At 38.0% G+C, this 22,643-nt stretch overlaps 2 protein-coding genes across 2 annotated transcripts; one reads left to right on the plus strand and one right to left on the minus strand.

Moving 5' to 3' along the window:
• The first annotated feature begins 5,375 nt into the window (after positions 1 to 5,375).
• On the plus strand, positions 5,376 to 9,439 carry LOC111866809 (28S ribosomal protein S14, mitochondrial). Its single transcript, XM_023856083.2, has 3 exons — positions 5,376 to 5,517; positions 5,640 to 5,780; positions 7,919 to 9,439. Exons 1-3 carry the CDS (start codon positions 5,446 to 5,448, stop codon positions 8,099 to 8,101), a joined length of 396 nt encoding a protein of 131 aa, XP_023711851.1. The 5' UTR covers positions 5,376 to 5,445; the 3' UTR covers positions 8,102 to 9,439.
• An 8,516-nt stretch (positions 9,440 to 17,955) lies between these two features.
• LOC111866820 (60S acidic ribosomal protein P1) lies at positions 17,956 to 21,425 on the minus strand. Its single transcript, XM_023856112.2, has 4 exons — positions 21,227 to 21,425; positions 20,997 to 21,150; positions 19,999 to 20,100; positions 17,956 to 18,077 (listed from the first exon to the last, which is right to left on the minus strand). Exons 1-4 carry the CDS (start codon positions 21,296 to 21,298, stop codon positions 18,064 to 18,066), a joined length of 342 nt encoding a protein of 113 aa, XP_023711880.1. The 5' UTR covers positions 21,299 to 21,425; the 3' UTR covers positions 17,956 to 18,063.
• Positions 21,426 to 22,643: the final 1,218 nt, after the last annotated feature.

Below are 22,643 nucleotides of genomic sequence, written 5' to 3' on the forward strand. Positions count from 1 at the left end.
AGATACAGAGTGCTATCTGTTTTCTATGCGTTCGTAGTGAAATCGAATACTGTAGTATAATTTCAGCCTATATATACATCAAGCAGGTAACAACGAAAAAGGTATGTACATCGAATTTTACAATATATTTTTAACATACCTATCTGCAGAATCTGCAATAAAATTACTGGATCGTGGATAAGTTTTGGCATAACTCATACGTATATTTTTATTTGCTATTGTTCATTTAGGTATCAATTTAATTCCTCTATTAGGGTTTTACTCAAGTCTGTCTGGTAATTTCTACATTAAAAATAAATAGTTAGGACTGTGCATGTGCTTCCACTAGTGGCGTGTGCGCGCGCTTCCACTAGCGGAGTTTAAATGCCTGACTGGCACAAATGGGGCACTTTGGCCATGACGACCTTACTCATGACTGGAACAAACGGTGCACTTCGGCACTTAAAGGTTAAGAATGGTATGTAATGGGTTTAACAAAATTTAGTGAGAGTTTATTGGCTTCAAACCATCTATTTAAAGCTTCAAAAACAAAATTTATATCATTTTTAAAGTCTTCAATTTTAGAGTTCTTAAATATTATACTAGTGTCATCTGCAAATAGAATTGGTTTAGATTTATTATTGATGGTTTTTGATAGATCATTTATGTAGAGAAGAAAAAGTAAGGGGCCCAAAATTGATCTCTGTGGAACACCATGTTTTATGATTCCTCAGTTTGAAAATGCATTAGAACTGGAATTTTTACTTTTCATCTCCACTGCTATGTTCACTGTATATGTGTGAACATTTCATAGCGATGCAAGGAACACACATGTAATAACAGAGACCATTTCTTGCATCTGATGCGATCTGTGTGGGTTTTGTAGGTGATCTGTTGGCCTGTTGCCTTGTCAATTGCACTGTGGATCCAAACATGCACATCACACAAGCAGCATGAGCCTGTCCCTCAGAACTGGGTAAGAGATTTTCTCTACTAACCCCACCCTATGTAAAAGAAAAATGTCTATTAAATGATAAGATACAGTGAGTACTTATACAATAACTAGAGTGACTACTATTTACATGTTCATAAGCTTGAACTTCATAATAGGAAGGTAACTGTTGCAGGCTGAGTAACTTTTAAAAAGTCCTTATCTGCATAAAACAAATTATAGGCAACTATCTCTTTGAAATGACTCTGGCAAGCTTCTCATAAAAGGGTACTACAGTTCAATATAGAAGTACAATACAAGAACGACACATTCATAAATACTGGTTTCTGTTGCATGTACAATAAATATCATACCTGATATTCAAATAATACAGTATTTTTGTACTTTAATCAAATCTTTACTACCCTTTTAATTACATAACATACAATTTGGTAAATAGTTTTATGATTTGCCTTGCTCTCTTATATAGTTCTTACACTTATTATACAGTATTCTGCTATTTTGAATTCTATTTTAAATATGCTGCATATAATACTGTTATGGTTTCATACATCCCATACAAATATAATAAGAATTCATATAAGTCCTCTTCAGATTTTTCCTTTCTACTGTACCTACCTCAGGTTCCTCTGCCACCTGAACCTGTCCTAACTAGGTGGGGGACATGGATATCCGCAGTTTCATTTTATCAGGAGAATTTCAATCAAGTAAAAGAAGTGGTTACAAAACTTGAAGATGAGTATGCATGTGTCCGTGAAGCAAAAGTGGTGTTTGAAAGTGATACTGTTTATCAACATGTGAATTTTACCCCTGCACATTTTTCTACAGTTTCAAAAGCTTAGCTTAGAATCTTGTGGTGCACTCCTTCATGACTCACTTCAACTCGTTCAGAAAGCAACTTGTTCACTGAATTCCGCTCCAGACGAAATTGGAGAGAAGATTAAATGCAGGTTAGAAAAGGTGTTGAATTCAAACCCATGACTAAAAAAGATTCAGTCAATTAGTCAGTACTTGACTGGAATTAGGGTATCTTTGCCAGATGAATGTTCCAAACCTTCGGCGCCAGTGTATAAATACTGTCCAATCACGTTAGTTGATGTAGAAAGATCATTCTCAGCCTATAAATTCATTTTTGATGGGCAATAGACATAGTTTGTCTCCAGAAAACACTGAAAGACTTCTAGTTGCCTATTGTGATGCTACTTTCTGCAGTGAATGATACATGTAAATAGGTTAGTCTGAATAAAGTGACCTGCTTCTTAGGTGCATATTATTTTATTTTTGGTGCATAATTTCCCACATTTTAGAGCATATTTTAAGTGTTTTAGTGCATAAAGATCCAGGACCTAGTGATAAGAATCCCAAGGAATACACCTTCACTAAGAACATAAGGTCCAAATTGAATCTTCTGCCAGATGTAGAGCCCATGAATTATTTCAGTTTATTTTTCAATGATAAGATTTTGAAGAACACTGTTACCAAAACAAATAGGTATGCAAGAGACAAAATTGCAAAACTTCAGCTAAGATTGAGGTCCATTTGGAATAAGTGGTCTGAAGCAGGTATTACCAGAATAAAGGCATTTTTAGGTCTAATTATAAAGACAGGCATAATATACTATTACTTGATATAAAAGACTATCAGTCCTGCAAGTGGACAACTCAAAATGTTTTGATGACAGAATGTTTACAGGTTGCTTTTAACAGATATTTTAGATGATGCATGGTGGAAACGATACCACTGAAGAAAGAAAGAGGGCCATCAAAAGATCAAAGAAGTATTTGGAGTGATGGTACAGAAAAACACAGAACCCTTAAAACCTACTTACATAGAAGAAAAGTTTCAGATATTTTTTCTGCCAGGTAAAGACACTGCAATAGACAAATCAACAGTTGGTTTCAAGGGCAATTGTATTAGCTGGCAGTGACACTGGTTATGGTCAAAGTATAATTCCACATTATGGAAAACATACAGGTGAAGAGGGTGAAGAGTGTCATTTTCCAGACTCTGAGTTTCCATTCACTTCAAGAATAATTCTCTGTTTGCTGAATAGACTAGGACTCGGTGTGTCTGATGTTGAAGGCTACCACCTTTTCACTGGTAAGTATTATAATAGTGCTCACTTGGCCCAAGAATTGAACAGTCTAAATTCCACACAACAAGGACTACTACTGCCAGTAAAAAAAGGTGAAGTTATCCTTGTAACAGGCCATGGAGGTCCATGTGGCTGTAAGATGTTGAGGCCCCAAATTTGCTGGACAATCGACTCACAGATGGTGGTAATGTTGTCAGCCTTATGTGCCAGCTGTCCTTTAACCCAGGAAGATTCCTGGTATTCATTTCTGTTAAAGCCTGATTCAACCTCAAGGCTATAGTGCAGCTGGGAGGATTATGTCAACTGAAAAAAGAGCAATGACCCCACTGGGAATCGAACCCACAACCTTCTGGCTTATAGCATGGTGCCTCAACCAACCACACTAATACATCCCCTTCTACTGGTAGAGTTGGCAATCCAAAAGCAGTGAGGCAGGAGACCATGAAGAAAATAAAGAGTGGTGGAACTTGTGCCTATGGAAATGGGAGCATTCTGACTGGGAAGACAAGAGGGCAGTGCTCATGTTGTCTACATATCATAACACATCAATGGTAAAAAGTTGTCACAGTCAAGGGTGGGTGGGGGTAACCGAAAGAAATTCGAAATCCCATGTATACTTGACTATATAAATCATATGGGTGCTACAGATCACAGTTATCACTACTGCACCACATATGCTTTCATTTGGAAACCTTTAAGCGGTGCAAAAAAAGTCTTCTTGTGGTGCCTGAAGGTGCTCAATGTAAATTCATACATTTTATGCTGCAGTCAGAGAGCACGGATGAGATTGAAACCAATGCTGCAGGCTGGATATCAACGAGGTCTTGCTGGAAATCCAGCAGGTGATATAACCAACCTAAAGAGGTCATCTCAAGAATATCTGACAGAAAATAGAGATTAAATAAACTGCCTCACTTTACTTACCATTCTGAGATGAAGACACAAAAATTGCGCTGTGGGGAGCAATCTGCAGGCCAAGGGAGCCAGGAAGTAACCCTATTTTTAACTAGCAATGTCAGTGGGAATGTTTTGAATGATACTATACACTCCAGAATTTTAGAACTTTTAGTGTAGGTGCCATTGCTTTTCTGTTTTTTTGTATGTATAGACAAGTAAGTGAAAGCCATAAAAAGAAATGAACATACATGTATTTGATTTGTTTCATTCTGGTCCGTCACATTATTAAGTTTACAATTAAGTTTATTTCAGTCCAATGTGACATATAATGCCTTCATCACTTCAGCACTTAGTTACCTAACATGTTTTGATTCTTAATGAATCATCATCGGAGGTATACCACTATGATCAGGAATCCACCAATACGTAAATGTTTTTATAAAACCATATATACTTAAAACATTTATGATGCTCACTATATGTAGCTGTTAATTTTCCAATATCGAAATAGATGTTTGACGTAAACTTTTATAATAACATTCTTGAAGTATATTACTTAGAAGTGACGTAGTTGCAATCATTTCCATAAAGGATAGTTTAAAAAATGTAGTTTTTCACTGCACTGCATATAAAATTCAATTTGTTTCACCACAGCAGCCTTCCTTTACATTAAAATTATGTTATGAGATTGTATAAAAACTTATTTTTAAGTTAAGAAGTTTGTTCCTGAACCAATATGGATCATGTTTTATCTTCCTTGGTGGTGGATATTGTCGTCTATCCCTTTTGGTGACATGTTCTTGTTTTTGCTTGTGCAGTTTATATGCGTGCTGCGTTGCTTGTACAGTACAGTACAGTATATTTTATGCCTTTGTAGAACAAATTTTTTTGCGCAAAACAGTTCAGATTGTGCCTCTGGTGGCATTTAAATTACCTACATGTCCTGGTTGCAGAAATTTCTGAGAATGCTAGGCGTGGAAAGCGTCAAAAATGGTCTGAGTAAAAGTTACCCTGATCCACATATTTAGTCTCTAAATTTGCCACTTCTGAAATTCATTGGTTATAACGGGAAAATGAAAAGATGAATGCAAACTACACTGGCATATGAATTTCAGTAAAAAAAAAGGCCAAATATTAATGGGCTCATTTATTTTACTACCTTATTATCCAAAAATGCGAAGTCCTGGAAAGGAGAGTGGCAAGTGTTTGTGGCCAGTTAATAATTCAAATAAATGACTCAGCGTCTACAACACCTGTTCGCGAAATATGAACATGTTGAGAACATCCTCCTAACCTCGACGTGAACATTTAACCACAAATTTACGCCGATTACCACATGAAATCTATAATTTGAGTTCAAACAGAATGGCGCATATGTTCCAAACTTCATAATCGTCCAGCACCGCTCAGCATCGCCTGCACCCGGTGGGAACGGGTGAGAACGGATTGTATCGATCGGTATCGATCGTATCGATTGTACGGACGGGTACAGACTCAGTGCAATACGTAACGAACATAAATCATGACAATGTTTGGAATTGTAACAACTATATCACAGTTCGTGGTAAAATGTCCAAAACTGACTGGCAGTCAAGTATGTCTGTATATATTTACACTTAAATTCTGCATTATAATTTACATTATTTTCAGAAGAGACAAATGCTTGAATAACATAACCTTACATTCTTACTAAGAAAAAGTGTGGCTTGTCAACAGGGTCAGCAAATTCGAAATAAATATGCAGATTGGCGAATGATGAAAGATGTGAAGAGAAGGAAAACAGTGAAGGAATTTGGAGCTGAAAGAATGAGAATCAACTCTTTACGGAAAAATGATATATTGCCTCAGGAACTGCGGGTAAAATAGTTGTAGCGCTTAGATTAATTTTGTTAATTAATTAAATTTATTTCCTGGGGAGTAAAGCGCGGCCGGCGCCTAAGGCTGACAACCTTACCGCCATCTTTGAGCCGATTGTCTAGATAATGTGGGATCCTCAACGTCTCACAATCCTATGGGCCTTCACGGCCTGTTACACGGATAGCTTTACTTTACTTATAGTACACGAGTTATTCTTGTGACTATGTATACAGTGCATATATGGACAAATAATTATTTAGCTATAGAGCTTATCTGTGTATTAAGGTGTACTGTAGTGTATCATAGGGTATTTGTTATATAAGTAAAAAGAGAATAAACGTTAAATGGTAATATTCGTTTGCTTGAACTTTGGGTCATGTAATGATAATGTTCAACTGCATGAAATGAATGAAATGGGAAGATGATGAATATGTAACGATTTTGGTGGAGGCAGTTGAGACCTATTAAAAAGTATTGCCATAGCATTCATTTATTTATTTCGTCTCTATAGATCGTTGCATGATATAGGACAAGTCAGTTACTGTACATTGGCTGATTACAATAAGAGAATAAAGTTACAATACTTAAAATTGTTTACAATAGATTACAGTAGATAAGATTTCACATAGTGTGAGGTAGAATCCATATTAGGTCCCCTCGGCATGTTGGCTCCAATATGTCCTATTGTACCTGTACTGGTGATAATGCTTATGGAGAATTTGATGGAATGAGGATTGGCAGGGGAAACCGAAGTACTCGGGGAAAACCTGCCCCAGCTCCACTTTGTCCATCACAAATTGGGAGAGACCTGAGAATCATTTGGTGACACAGACTGGAAAGTTTGTAAATGAGGAACTGATCTGTCAGTGAGACTCCTCTCTGAATATGACACACATTGTTTATTTTATCTTGTTTGGATGAATTTCTTGAATGACAGACTGAGTCTGATCATATTTCATATTTTGATTTTTTAAATACTGGGTACTGTATTGTATTGTATTTATTAATATTCATTGATCCATTCAGGTATATGACCATTGGATATAGAAATTGTCAGCAGATTACACCAATATTTACATAAGATTATCTTAACATAAAATAAATAAATGATTGAATGTATAAGGGGTGGGCCTTCTTGGCCCTTACACCGTGACCACAGCGATCTATTGTGCCTTAAATAACAATTTATATATATATATATATATAAGTAACTAATGCATGAAACTAAAATACAAAGCTATAATTACTGCTATACACCAAGGTCAAATTTATTATTCCTATCAAGCTACTCTTCAACTGAATAAAAAGTTTTCTGTAAGAAACTTTCTCAATTTATGTTTAAATTGATTAATATCATGTGCAACTTGCTTGATATTGGGGGGTAGAGAGTTCAATAAGGTAATACCAGAATAATATACTCCTTTTTGAACTTCAGTTAGATTTACTAAAGGAACATGAAAGTCCAATTTTTGGCAGGTATATATTTTATGCAAATCAGTATTTATTGTGAAAAAATCCTTATGCTTTACAAGAAACAAAAGAGTTGAAAAGATATATTGGGAGTAAAGAGTTAAAATTCCAAATTTACTAAACATTTTCCTACAGGAATCCCTTGCTTTGGCTTTCATGATAATTCTTATAATTCATTTCTGGGTTATAAAATAGATCTACTGTGTGGTGAATTACCCCAAAACATGATACCACAATTTAACACTGAATGAACATAGGAGAAGTAGATCTGTTTCAGGATTTTCAATTCTCATACAGGTGTGAGAGAATGAACCATGTAGCCTAATGAATTTAACTTTGAATTTATATAATCAAGATGTTCTTTCCATGTCAATGAAGATTCTATTATAATACCTAAAAATTTAATGGAGTTAGTAGAGTTAATTTTATAACTATTGAATTCAGTGGTATCCAAAGTCTGATGACTAATCCAGATACACATCTACATTCAGTACCATGCACACTGTGTGAATGTTAATCATGATAACAAATAACTGCTGCATTTTCTAATTATTATGAAAATGAGATCCAGCATTTTGAGATTATTTAGTATTATATGTTCCCCTTCCAAAATTTCTTTTCCCCATATTACTTCTCTGATTGTAATAAACATTTTCTTTTCCATTCAGGAGGTAGCTGATCAGGAAGTTGCAGCTTTACCACGTGATTCTAATTACATTCGTGTGAGACATCGTTGTGCTATAACATCAAGACCAAGAGGTGTCGTGTTCAAGTGGAGGCTTAGTAGAATTGTGTGGCGACATCTTGCAGATTATAATAAGTTGGCAGGTGTACAGAGAGCTATCTGGTAAATTATGCTGAAGTTTGTAATTGTAGTTGAAAATATAGTTTTAACATTTTCTGTTTCAAAATTTTCTATATAAAGACAGTGTAATTTTTATAATAAATTCTGATGTGGCATTCACACAGCACACTTCAAAAATTTTGGGGTGAGTTGTATCATCAATATCACCCTATCATTTCCTTCCACTATTCAGTTTTCTTTGAATTTTTATTTTAAACTTATTTGTACATACCACTATCACTATATCCTATCACTGCTGGTATAATTTTTTCTCTCAGTGCTAGTTGACATGTACATAGAAAATTATTTTAGAAATTTAATATACTTCCACTTGCAAGTGAATGTGTTTTTTGTGTATTATCATTTGTGGTGGAAAACCTGGAAAAATTCCAAAGAAATACATATGTACACAACTTAACCTTTAACGACCGAAAGTCCGGTATACCGGACGGTACCTGTGACCTCGAAGATGCCGAAAGTCCAGTATACTGGACGCAAGACACGTGCTCACTTTAGAAGTGCTGCCGGTTAGACGTTGAGTTTGAAACCAAAACAAACACACGCAAGTTCAAGTCAGAGGTCCAATTGTTGGCTCTGAACAATAAAACCCTTCATCATGGCACTGGGTTCGATTTCGTTTACATGTAGGTAAGACTGTTTGTGACTTGGTCAGCCAAACAGAGTGGAAGCTTCTTCACAGAAAAGCTGACCCAACATTCCTCTGTGCGGGCAGATCACTGCTTCTGTAGCTCTCAAGGAAGTGTGACGTGTTTAGTGAGTGTCTGAATTATCAGCTTGTGAGTCAGTGGCGGACTGTTTCTCTGGGGAAGCCAAGATTTTTCATTGAGTCATCTGGAACTGAACATTGACAACACTGTCCGGCCAGCCAGATAGAAACAATAACTTCCTGTTTGTTCGCTAAGCGAGAGACTGAACCAGATTGTCTACCAGCGTATGAGAAGTGAGGTCTGTGTGACCTTCACATCGCGCTGAAGCAAACTCTGCCTCTCCGCGCTCCCGCACGCAGTATCTATAGTAGCGTAAACTTACACGACGCAACGAGTTGAAACTCGTGTACAGTCTGACCAAACATTTTGGTGTATAGTGTCAATGTATTTTGGATATAACGACGTCTCAAATTTGAAGAAAAAATTATGGGTAAGTCTTTTGGAATTTCATTACACATATAAAAGAGAGTATATTTTGAATTTCATTACATAACAATCACAGTTAATATTTATTTGTAAAAATTGCCTTAGGTATATTGTAGGAAATTTCATTCTCTTTCAGGCGGTTTTTAGTTCGTAATTCTAAGCTGCATAGAACGGAAAATATGTAGTTTTTTCTGAAAGTCTACAATATTAAAAGGGCAACGTCAAATTAACTCCGGCAGCAGCGCAGTCGTGGGGGGTTTAAATGCCGACTCTTAAAGGTTAAACAGAGGATGTACATATATATCCTTCACATACCAAATGCTAACCTCATTAAATATCAGTATACTCTACAGGTACAAAGCTATTCAGTAATCTTCCACTTACAGTTAAAAGCTTAAATCATGGTATAAAAGTATTCAAATCTCCATTAAAATATTACCTCTTATCTCACTCCTACTCTGTATATGACTTTACCTCTATTGAAAAATTTTAATCTCTATGCCTATCTGTACTTGGAAGTAAGATTTTTGTACCTCTAATAAAAATTCTTAAGCTTTGTGTGTATATATATATGTATGTATGTATATATATGTGTGTGTGTGAAATAAGTTTCTGTACTTGTATTCTGACATATTCTACATCCTTTGGTTTAGTTTAAAGGATCTGAGGAATGCAAATACACTCTTCTCCACTCTACTCTACATATGAAGAACTGATCTAATTAATGCCTTCTGTTTTATTAAGTACATATCTTTAACATGCAATAATTCAGCACAGGTGTGTTTACAGATTCCATTTGCTTCTCAGTATAAACAATTGTTTTCAGGATTACTGGCTTTTTGGACTTTGTCCATCATCTGGTATTCTCACACATTTCAGAAACTGGATCTGTTTCTGTCCTAAGCTGGAGGGGAGGCACCTGCACTGTTGGGTCCAAAAAGAGCTAACCTCAGTCACTAGACCTATCCAGTGACTGAGGTTAGCTCCACATTTTTACATGTGGCTAAAGCATGAAGGTGCTGACTCATTTCAATCTACAGAAGGAATGGAATGTTTTGGTTTACCTCCATGTTCTGTATAGGACTTCGTGGTATGGTGCGCATGCCTATTGGTATAATATATGATAAGTATCTTAATAGAGTGCATCCTATTGTGTGCTATGAACAAGAGATATAAAGTACATAAGGTATGCAGTCTACACAGTATTCTGTATTTAAAAACAAAGAAGACACTACTGCATCAACATTTGCTTATATTTATGTTTTTTACNTGAGTGGAGCCGAAGATAACCGAGCCCCCGTAACCTGGTAACTACGCAATGCGAGTCAACAGCGGTGACGTAACAGGATGACGTGGCACTCATTACGCAACCGNCTAATTAATGCCTTCTGTTTTATTAAGTACATATCTTTAACATGCAATAATTCAGCACAGGTGTGTTTACAGATTCCATTTGCTTCTCAGTATAAACAATTGTTTTCAGGATTACTGGCTTTTTGGACTTTGTCCATCATCTGGTATTCTCACACATTTCAGAAACTGGATCTGTTTCTGTCCTAAGCTGGAGGGGAGGCACCTGCACTGTTGGGTCCAAAAAGAGCTAACCTCAGTCACTAGACCTATCCAGTGACTGAGGTTAGCTCCACATTTTTACATGTGGCTAAAGCATGAAGGTGCTGACTCATTTCAATCTACAGAAGGAATGGAATGTTTTGGTTTACCTCCATGTTCTGTATAGGACTTCGTGGTATGGTGCGCATGCCTATTGGTATAATATATGATAAGTATCTTAATAGAGTGCATCCTATTGTGTGCTATGAACAAGAGATATAAAGTACATAAGGTATGCAGTCTACACAGTATTCTGTATTTAAAAACAAAGAAGACACTACTGCATCAACATTTGCTTATATTTATGTTTTTTACAGATGTAAACTGTTTTGACCCTTACACCGAGTCATCATACAATGCTCTAATTTCAGCTGTTAAATTGTAATTAATTATCATATAATACTTCAAATAAGGATCCTTATTGAGTCTTGAAATTATTTAAACACATAAATTCATATATAAAGTCTAGGTCAAAATTTAAAACTGAAAATCCTTAAACAATATTTAATTTAAAATTAAAGATATAAAGCTTAAAAAATTAAAAATAAAATAGTGTTTTTGTGGTAAAACTCTGTGACCACTACGTGTTGACCTGGTTTTATGCTGGTAGAAGCGACTACAGCGTGGGGTGCCCACGTATTGGAATCTTCTCACATGGGATAGGTCGTCTAGTCATGACCTTAGTAATGTCTTATGGAGCTTATGCTCATTATTCCGTATGTGATGTATGTTGGGTTATTCTTATGAAAGGTATATGTACAGGCTGCTTCCTGTGTTGGTGCTGTTGCTATGTTGTAGCAGTTCAATCTAGACTAGTCTAGCACATTAGCCACAAGTTCTTGGTAGCTCTCTTCTTGCTATGCATATTAAGAATTCTGAAGGTTTTTTAGTGAAACAATTACACTATTTCGGATTTCGGGTTCTCACAGTGGTGACTGAAGAATTCTACCTTGTGGCATATAATGCCATGTAGTCTGTTGAAAGTCAGTCACCTCCATCTTCAGCGTCAAAGAATAAGCTGAGGAAGAATCCAGCGTGAAAGTAGGTGGCAAGCAGAGCTGCTTTCATGCTGGTTTCTTTCTCAGCTTATTCTCTGACCGTGAAGATGGAAGTGACATGTTCCTCTGAAACACTGGTTCACTTTCAATAATGTGCTGTGCCATAGCTCAGGTGGTTAGTTGCCAGCTTCCCACCATGGCAGTCCAGGTTCGATCCCAGGTCAGGAGGGATTTGTGGTGGACAAAGTGAAATTGGGGCAAGTTTTTCTAGAGTTCTTCGGTTTCCCCTGCCAATTCTTATTCCACCAACTGATCCGCAATCATCATCCAGGGCTGGTATAATAGATCAAACAATGGCCAATGTACCAAGTGTACCTAGAAAAATTAATTCAACAGAATAAACAGCAGTTTATCCTGAAAAACAGAAAGCTTCATTAATTATACTATGTAAAAACAAGAAGTTATGGGAAAAACTAATCTCCAACTTTCCTCCGATTCAACACAGACCACAAAAAAAAAAAAACACCAACAAATCTTTGTTGCCACAGGATTTACAGCATTGTTAACTAGGCAAGGCTAGAGGGATACACAGACCTGCAGACATAAAAGAATTCTTCTCGCTCTGTGTATTTGTTGCTGCAGGTGCATGTTTACTGAGCCACTGCCTAGCAATGAAAGGAGAGATACACTTTACCAAGCCTTTTAACTAGCAAGGATAGAGGGATACACAGACTGGTCGAAGGGATATTTATGAAGTACTGTTGAGTGGGCTCAGGTGCCATGATATACATACCAAGTTTCATAAAGATTTGTTGAGGCATTCAGAAGTTAAGATGGGGGGGGGGATTCACAGACAGCATGGAGATTGCACAAGTCTACTTTAATTTTTTTCAAAATGAAAGTAGGCTAAAAATGGCAGACACAATTTGGAAAATGAGTTTTCAGTATGAAGCCCAATTCACGTGATTCTGATTTACGTGACCTGTCTTAATTCAGATTTCACTGCAAGATCTAAATCCAGCAACATTAATTTTATCCAGTTAATAAATTTGAGTTTGGTTTCATTTTTAGTTCTACTAAGTTCGTTACTGTTTTCAGGCCATATTAAGCATGCTTCACAATGCATAAGTGGGAGAATAGGATAACCAAACTCTATGGTCAGAGTTCACTAATCTGTCATGGAAGCTGGATAAGTTATCATTGTGATCTGGGTTATGTAATATAATAGGTGGTTACCCAATGCTAGATGAACATACTACCTCCACTTTCCAAGCAGGAATAGTGTCATATATATATATATATGCTACTCTGATATAATGACAACCACCTACCGGATTCCACGGTTTCATAATCCAGAAGACCGCAAGTTGATAGGAAATGGTGGGTTCTTCTACGTTCAAATTGAAAATGTAATATTAGTGACATAGCTTTACAAAGTGGTTTGTGTGCCAAGACATAATACAGAACACAACTTTTTATAGAATTACTTTAGATATGAGGGTGGTTCAAGGTTGACCTGGACTTTTTTGCAAGAATATACATGTCAGAATCATCACATACACTGCCTTGGAAGACTTTTTCCCTTTACACTAACATTTTTTTCCATTATCCTGGTCAGTTATTAATGCCAGCAGCATTGGTTATGGATAAGCATTGGCATGGAGTAGGATGACCTTCTTAGAGACAGCTTCTCAGGTTTTTTTTTCATAATCACTTGGTGCACATCACTGCAAAGCAAGTTACTGTAATACTGTCCATTCATTGTTACACCACGTGGAAGTAAATCACTCCTGAACTCTTTTTTTGACACCATTCCATGCAGGATTCTGGAGTGAAGCGGTGAACCCACATCACACAGAAACGTGCTATGCCTTGTGGTTGAATGTTAACATCTTTGGAACCCACTTGGCAGACTTTCTTGAGCAGTAAGTGTTGAAAGGATAATTTTTTTCAACACTTATGCCACTGTAATTCACCTGTTTCCCAAAATTAGCTATTTGATACACTGAATGTTCATACCAAGTACAGCCGTTGACTGAACATGAGCATGTGGTAGGTCTGACACTTCATTACAACCTTCAGAAAACTTCTATATCAATCATGGACACATCCACATGACTGCACTGTCCAATTAACCTACAAAGAAATGCTGCTGGTTTCTCTTTCACAAGGACTGTGATGATACGGCACTCTTCTGCACCAATGTGAAGTCCAGTGCCATCTTGTACTAGACTAGTGCTCAACAGCAGGTCACACAGCCATCTGCCAGGCTGATTGTACTCTTGCCATCAAGAGTCCTTAAAACAGTTCTATTTTTCTGATGCCTATGTCTTCAAAAAAGATAAACTTGAACTACTCATCTATTCAAGTATTAATGCCATATGTTTTGTAATGCACAACAGGTAAAAGTAATGTATCCCTATAACAGGCAATGAAGGCCCACAGGGTTGTGAGATGTCTCAGGCTCCCACATTTTGTCTAGACAATCGGCTCACAGATGGCGGTAAGGTTCAATCTTACAAGCCAGCCACCCTTTACCCTCCAGGAAGATTCCTGGTACTCATTTCTGTTAGAGGCTGAATCAACCCCAGGACCATTGTGCAGCTGCAAGGATTAGGTAAATTAAAAAAAAAAAAAAATCCACCTCATTGGGACTTGAACCCATGACCTTCCAGCTTGTAGCCTAGTGCCCCAATGCACAATAGAAGATAAATTCCTCTACAGGTACCTGCAATATATATCCATTTGTGTATTATCCAAACTATATATTTTTCTTATAATGCACAATAATGTAAGAAAAATATATATTTATGAAATGCATATACAGGGTGTCCCAGGAGGAATGTGCCAGACATCGGGAGGGTGTTCCTTATATTAAAGTATGCCGATATAACCCAAAACACCTATGTCCAAAGTTGAACGGTTACAGAGATAATGGCCCAAGAAAAGTGTGGTCTTCTGGTGGGTCCACGCACTGTACTTGTCAGCTGACAAGTCTTATCAATGTTTGTCCTTGAGTGTGGTGATTACGGCTTATACCAGAATGCACAGTCAGCCATGCTACATTAGTGCTTGCCATTGATGTCTCATGCATAGTGCTTGGAATGCTAAGGACAACTATGACATGGCGTGCGAGTTTTCTGTAGTTCAATTTAATGGCTTCACATCACTCACAAGTTAGTCTAATGTTATGTACATTATTAACATTACAGAAACCACATATTCCTGCCAGTTTTAATATGTATTTGGTAATCAACAAGTGTGTAACACCTGTCAAAGTTCCACACTTCTCTGGCCATTATCTCTGTAACCGTTCAACTTTGGACATAGGTGTTTTGGGTTATAGCGGCATACTTTAACATGAGGAACAGCCCCCCCCCCACAAGTCTGGTACATTCCTCCTGGGACACCCTGTATATTGCAGGTACATGTAGAGGAATTTATTACAGAAGTGTCCCCTGTCTCCACTAGAAATTGGTCACAGGGTGAAAACCAAACATAATTATCCTTTCTCCCCCTGCCATCTTACATAACCAGCCAGCAAGCAATTCGCAGGTCAAAAAACAGCATGGGCTCCAGTTTGTTCATGCCTCCTCTAGGCTCCCAACTGGCTCTACTTGCATATTAAGTTCAACTTGTAACAAAGCTTTTAGTTTGATGAAATAATACAGCTGGCTCTTTGCACTAGTGCTACTTGATACATGGTACAGTGACTGGCTACAGGCTGGATGACCTAGGAGTTCAAGTCCCAGTAGGGTCAAGATTTTCTTTTCTCCATGTTGTCCAGGCTGGCTTTGGGCACACCCAGACTCCTATACAATTGGTACTGGAGGCTCTTTCCTGGGGGTAAAGCAGCAGGGGAGTGAAGCTGACCGCTCACCTCCAGCTAGTGCAGAGGCCAAGAAAATGTGGATCTATATATCCACTCCCCCATATACTTCAGGGCATAGTGCTTCATTAAGTTAGGCACAGGGACAACTTTACCTTTTACCTTCAGACTTACATGACTGCTGTGTCCAATTCAGCTATCTTTAATGCCATTCACTAGCAGTTTGCACATCCTATTTTCTGCAATTAAATAGCTTCACTAATCTTTAGCCCTTGCCAGAAAGAAGCGAATCATATGAAACTGCAGGAATACAAAAGTTGCACAAGTCTGAACTGTGAAGTTGTGCAGTGCCTGTATAGAGAAGTTGTCTACCTAGGTGGATTTGTCATCATACACCACAAGATCATCAACCTTTAGAAAGTAACTTTACTGATGTGACTAAGATTGTCTGGGTAGGGAAAAAATAACATAATAAAGGGAATTACTTTTGTAATTTTCAAGAACTACATGCTATACTCTTGCACTAAGATATTATATCAGTTGAGAATGCAATCAGTTTTCTCACTGTAAGCAGGGCTGTTAAGAGCATACCTCTTAATATTGAGTATAGATTGTAGAAGCACAGGGTATATCAAGGAAGATCTCTTCAATTTTAACACTTCGTGGACCGGACGCCTAGGCCTAGACGTTTGGGTTTTAAACGTGGCAGACCGTTCGCCTAGATTTAGGCTTTTAGGACACGTTATGTTGCAACACACTATTCCTCGCTTTGGTGGCCACGTGTCTGTAAAAGTACTGCGTAGCTGACCTTCAGAATGTTTGTTTTCCGAGTCAGCAACGTGACCACTCTCTATTCCCCTCTCACTCTAAAGAAAAGTCCCTTTGTTCAAGTTGAAGCTTCCATGTGTGAGGCAAGATATTCTCAGTGTCAACATGGCTCAGAGACGAAAGCAGTTGAAGGCTGCGCAAGCTCTCGGAGAAGAAATCTGTGATTTGATCTCCGATGAGTTATCTGATTTGCCAACTGTTTCGTCTTCTGATAGCGAGGGCAGTGTCAGTGGCTCCAAAAATATTGTGACCAGAAGAGAAAGTGAAGGTGCGAGCGGTAGCATTGCGGGGACAGCCACATGGGGTAAAGTGGACAAAACACCCACTTTGGGAAGTTTACTGGTGATCCAAAGGTGAGACAAATGCCATCAGACCCTACGCAAGTGTCTGAAGTAGCTGAACTGTTTTTTGGAGATAGAGATACTCATGTTGTGAATATGATTTCCACAGTTCACAATTCGAGCATGGTTCATGTTCAAAGGAGACATGGACAACTTAAGAAGCCTATTTGTATTTCTGAGTACAATATGTTCATGAAGGGAGTTGACAGAGCCGACCAATACTTGACCTATTATTCCCTTCCTAGGAAAACAGTAAAATGGATGAAAAAAGTTGCCTTGTGGCTTATGAATTGTGCCCTTTTCAATTCATTTTTGGTTTTCAAAGAGCTAAACGAAAATTCAACTTTGACATACAAGGCATTTCTCATGAATGTGGCAGACGCCTGGGCTACAAACCTCATGGTGGCGGCAGAATCTGCGTCAGACACAGACGTAGTACAACCGGGACCATCTACTCCCACCCCACGAAGGCCTCATATGGACCCCCCCTGGGCGACTCTCGGGTGATATGCGGAAACATACCCTCGTGAAAATTGTGATGAGCGAACAATCGACGGGGAAGTATCCTTCTAGGCAGTGCCATGTGTGCGCTGTGCACAAGAAGCGAAGCAAGACTTCCTACGTCTGCAAGTTCTGCATCATGCCTCTTCACAGAGGGGAATGTTTCCAGAAATATCACACTCTGAAGCACTTCTAGGAGCTCTGGTAAGTCTTCTCCAAAAATTTTAGTTCATAACATTAATTAGGAGATTTTATATTAATTTTTAAAGTGAACAGTGCACAAGTTAGGGTAGTAGGTTTAAAAACGCCGGTCCCCAGGGTGATTTAAATATTTAAATCACCGGTCTGCGAAGTGTTAAGATCTGAACTGATGGAGTTAGGGGTGGTAGCATCAATGAAAGTATTGCCCAGGCAATTTTTGTATATATACGATTTTTCTTCAAAATAAAAAAAAAATCCAAATCTGAACAAAATACCCTTGTCATGAAATAATGCTCTAAATACCTAGGCACCATATAATTACATGCTCTGAAAACCATGGCATCCATCTTAAATGAAGTTCTCAGGCTCCAAACTCTTAGTAAAGAATGCTCATGAGGTTAAGGAGGAAAATGTGGATACCAAACCCAATATTTTATTACCACTCTTCTCAAAGTACAACAGAACTGTACAAAAATAAAAAGTTTCTTGTCAAATTACCTTTGGAATTAGTCAAACAGACCTGAAAGAGAAAAGAGCCACATCAGATACAAACATCAGAACAGTGGTTACATACTTTAGATCCAAAGTACCCTCATCAACATACATCTTCACTTCATTCATCAGTAGCTAATACATACTATATAATCACTGGGTACTTGATGAAATACACTACTGCATATTACACAAAATAATGAGTGGTGTACCCTACAACATGAGATATGGTAACAGTCCTGGGAAAATTTGCTGCTCTTTTATCAGTCCACGAATCACGATAATTTTGTCTTTTTAAATTCGTATAGTGGGGGGTGGAGTCCAGCTAGGTCCACTTGGCAAGTTGGCCACTGATTGGCCTAATGAATCAGAGAATGTTGAGAGCCCCAAGAGACAAGGAAGTAAATTTGCATAGCATTCTTCAGAGCATACAGTGTTTGCAATAAAACAAAAAATAAAAATAGCAGTTTCCACGTAGCCCAAATATAATCTCCTTTACAATTTCACAGCAAATTCAGTTTGAAAAAAGACAGGTAGGGAACACCAGTATCAAATCTGATTTAGGCAACCCCATTTTTCCTTAAATCATTCCAATAGTCAAATTGAGGATAAAATAACACTGTTTAGAAATAAACTGGTCCTCTGGCTAAATAAATGGCCATTATCTAAGCCTGTTATTACCCAAACAGCACATTCCATGAGTTTCAAACAGGAAGTTTTGGGAAGAATTTATGACACCTATTCCCTTAACCCTTCCATTTATACAGCAGACCTGTCAAGTACTGCAATTTCACAATTCAACTGATTTATTTCTGTTAATAATTTCCACTATAACATATTCTAATCATGTTAAATTTGTAATCTTTACCACAGCACAGCCATGTCTGTAAATACTGATGTGCAAACAGCATTTGATGCAGAATTTCACATTCCTAAGCTGAATGGTTCATGATATGGAGCATTTCAAAAAGGCTGGATCAAATGTTTATTCAGGCAGTTCAAGATGAATATACATTCCTATGGATATAGGTACACAAAACTTCTGAATGAGCTATGAGCAACTGTGTTTACTGACAACTTTCGCAGTGAAGAAGCCAATGGAAGCACAGACAGCTGCCAGCTTTATCTACAGGCTACAGGCTGGACAACCAGCATTCAATTCCTGGCAGGGGGCAGTGTCCAGACTAACTCTGGTCCCATGCCACCTCTTATCCAATGGGTACTGTGGGTGCTCTCCTTTTTTCCACACTTCCCTGCTAATGATCAGGCCCCTCTGAATACTAGTCATCTTGCACATCAGACTGGACATGGTGGACAAGTATGGCCACCTCATCTATATCCCACAAGTTTCCTTCTATGGAGACATGAATAAATCTAAGTAGTACATACTGAGAAGTAGAGGATCCAAAATTGCGTCAAAAGGATTCCAGCATGTCTCAAGTGTTCAAGAGAGTCCAGTACACATTGATCTGATCCAAAGTGAAACATGATCAATAAACACATCTGGCCATTAATCATTCAGAAGTCATCTGCAGACCTAACTTCACAGAAAATATTTGTCATCTCAAACCCCTCAACACATGGGATACATTTCACACAATCTGTTTGAAACACCTTGTATTTCACTATGAAACAGGGTGCCCAACACAAATTATCTGATTTTACAATCTGCCCCCCCCCCCCCAAAGAACTTGAAAACTTACATAAACATATTTCAGTGATTTGTTACCACATACCATTCATTCTCTACATTGAGCAGCAGCAGTAATATTTCAACATGGACAGTTCCAACAGAAACCACATCAGTATTATCAAACATATTATAAAATTGAAGATTTCCCTGGGCCATACATATATTTGTGGAGTGAAAGCAGATCTAACAAGTATAAAAAGAAATATCATGTGTCACGGTGCTTCTCATGGCTTAATGTAATAAACTGAATACTAACCAAAGCCCATATCATCATCAGATTCCTCAGATTCTTCCTTCTTCTTTGTTTCCTCCTTCTTCTCAGCAGGTGCAGTCTCTGCAGCTGCTGCAGGAACAGGAGCTAGAAAGAAGTTCATAAATCCTGACTTTATCATCATAAAAAAAATTGCAATCCTATGTCAGTACGGTGGTAATTAAGATGTTTATAGTAAGATGACCTAGTTTTTTTATAATGGAAGGTAGTCGTAAACTTGTCTGCACCTAATATATTCTAATTATACCAAGAGTGTGATTTTAATTGTAACTGAATGTCATGTTATAGTGATATTTGATGACATTCAATTGATTGGGCAGGAGTCCAATTAGACTGGAAAAGTTGTGTATGTATGTGACTTGTTCGAGAGTTACAATTTGTAAGTGTGATGAATGTTAAATAAAATTATTATTATTAAATTTACTTCAGTAGTACCAACACTAGTGGCAGAACCTACATATTTCTAATAACAAATGTCATGGTGCACTCCTCAGTTTCATCAACCTCCAATCTACAACAAATGATATATTCCTTCTGCACTGCTTTATAACACTTCCAGCATCAAGTACACACCATCATATATCAGGATAATACCTGAACTACAACGGATTTGGTAGTGAGTGAGTACAGCGTCTATGTGGGGGCGGGGGGGAGGAAAAGTATGTCATACCTCAGACAACAGAACTGTTATCCCAGTCACGATTCAAATCAAGTACCCTCATCCCATATACAAGTTCGGATCATTACGCCTAGTCAAGTCTACTCAATATGCATTTCCTGTCTCTCCCACATATCGCGGCCCACACAACCTCTGACTCCATTCATGTAACGATACTACGTAAGGCACAATTCACGCAGTTCGTGGTTATCATAATAACGACCACCCACTTCATCCTTCTCACGACCAAATATTCACAATCAAAACTGTTATACATAAATAGACCCCGGATTTGAGGTTTTGACCTTCACTTAAAATTCATTACCTCCTCCAGGGGCCGGTCCAGCGGCAACACCTGAGCCAACATTCGTAATTAAATCCTTGACACTGATGCCTTCCAACGCCTTAGCGAAGAGTCCTGGCCAGTATGGCTCCACATCTACTGCCGCGGCCTTAAGAATCGTCTGGATCTTCTCGCCCTATGAGCAAAATCACAAAATAAATAAAAACGTTCACCCAACATCACATAATCACACATAAGAAAAAATTACTTACTGTTATCGCTACATCGTCATCAGCCAAAATTAGAGCTGAATAAACGCATGCCAATTCTGCCTTAGAACCCATTTTACATAAATATTCTCCTCAATTTGTTCGATGTTCAAATGTATCAGTGCAAGTCCCCGATCTGGGCTTAGCTAAATAGAACAAGCACAACCATTACAACACCTTCTACCGGAAACAGCACTAATACGAGAGGATACGAGTCACAGAATATTAGAATATACAGGAAAGGTAACTGTAAAACGTCTCTCTTTCCTTCTTAAAAAAGTAATTTCCCTTTCAGCAAGATTGTCATTACGTTCCGGAAAATGATTCGTTGTGATACATCGTATAACATTTACCTCTGGCAACAGTTTTATGCAACTAATATGGATCTCGAGGAGACTGAAGTCAGGAATGATTATGCTGCCGAAGGCTAGTAGCAATTTAATCGACCGAGAGAGTCAGTCAGTCGAGGGCGTCGAGGGCGGTCAAGAAAGAATCTGCAGACAATCAGGTCATAGGAATCAATACCTGGCATATTCTTAAAACATATTATTCTGTCATAGAGGTCACCCTGCGATTTTTGAACATCTCTCTCGACTTCACTCTAAGAATATATTATTACTATTTTGTACATGTACTTTTTAAAATAGATTTTAAAATTTTGTTTATGAAGCAACCTGTCCTTTCGTTACTTTCTTTTCTCACCACGTCAAACTCTTTCACGTATACACTTTCTGCTTCGTGAAGACAGGTCTCTGAGAGTATTATGACATCTGTTTTGACTCCTCTGTTGGAATTTGGAGAGCATGCTTCTCAGGTTTCTACAGTTCCACTGAAGAATCTTAATTCGTTGAATCCCGTTGAATTATGTTATAATGCTGCTCGTGTAACTCGATGGCTTTCCACAGGTGTCTTGCCATTGTTTTAGCCTTTCCGGAGTTTATCACTAAGTTGATTATTGTCACAAGTACATTCTTGACTTCCCCCATCTGAATCGACTCCAACTCGTCTAAAGATTTTTCTGACACTGTCTGGTCTTTTTAACTTTTCCTTTTTTCTACATTGTTTGGGCTTGGTTCAGATATTTGAGTCTTGCTGTTATCCATGGTCATCTTCCTTTGTCTTCTCCTAGGGTTCCATCCGATCGGTTGGCTCGGGACTTTAATGCTTTCACTTGGCTCTATGTTATCCCATTCCCTTCGTCTTCTTGGCATTTTAGTACTAGGGGTGAAGTTTCTCATATTAGGTTCTACGTACCCTCACAGGCTTTTCGCACCTGAAGAGAACGCAGGGTTCGACCGCCAGGGTTGTGACCATTATTCTACAGTTTTCCGTGCTCTAGAAAGTCCGACATTTCTATGAGCCATGATTTGATTAATTTCTTTCTGTCTTTTAATTACTGGGTATCGCTCGCTGTTCGCTC

Source organism: Cryptotermes secundus, unplaced genomic scaffold (assembly GCF_002891405.2).
Source record: "Cryptotermes secundus unplaced genomic scaffold, Csec_1.0 scaffold446, whole genome shotgun sequence".
Classification (NCBI taxonomy): domain Eukaryota; kingdom Metazoa; phylum Arthropoda; class Insecta; order Blattodea; family Kalotermitidae; genus Cryptotermes; species Cryptotermes secundus.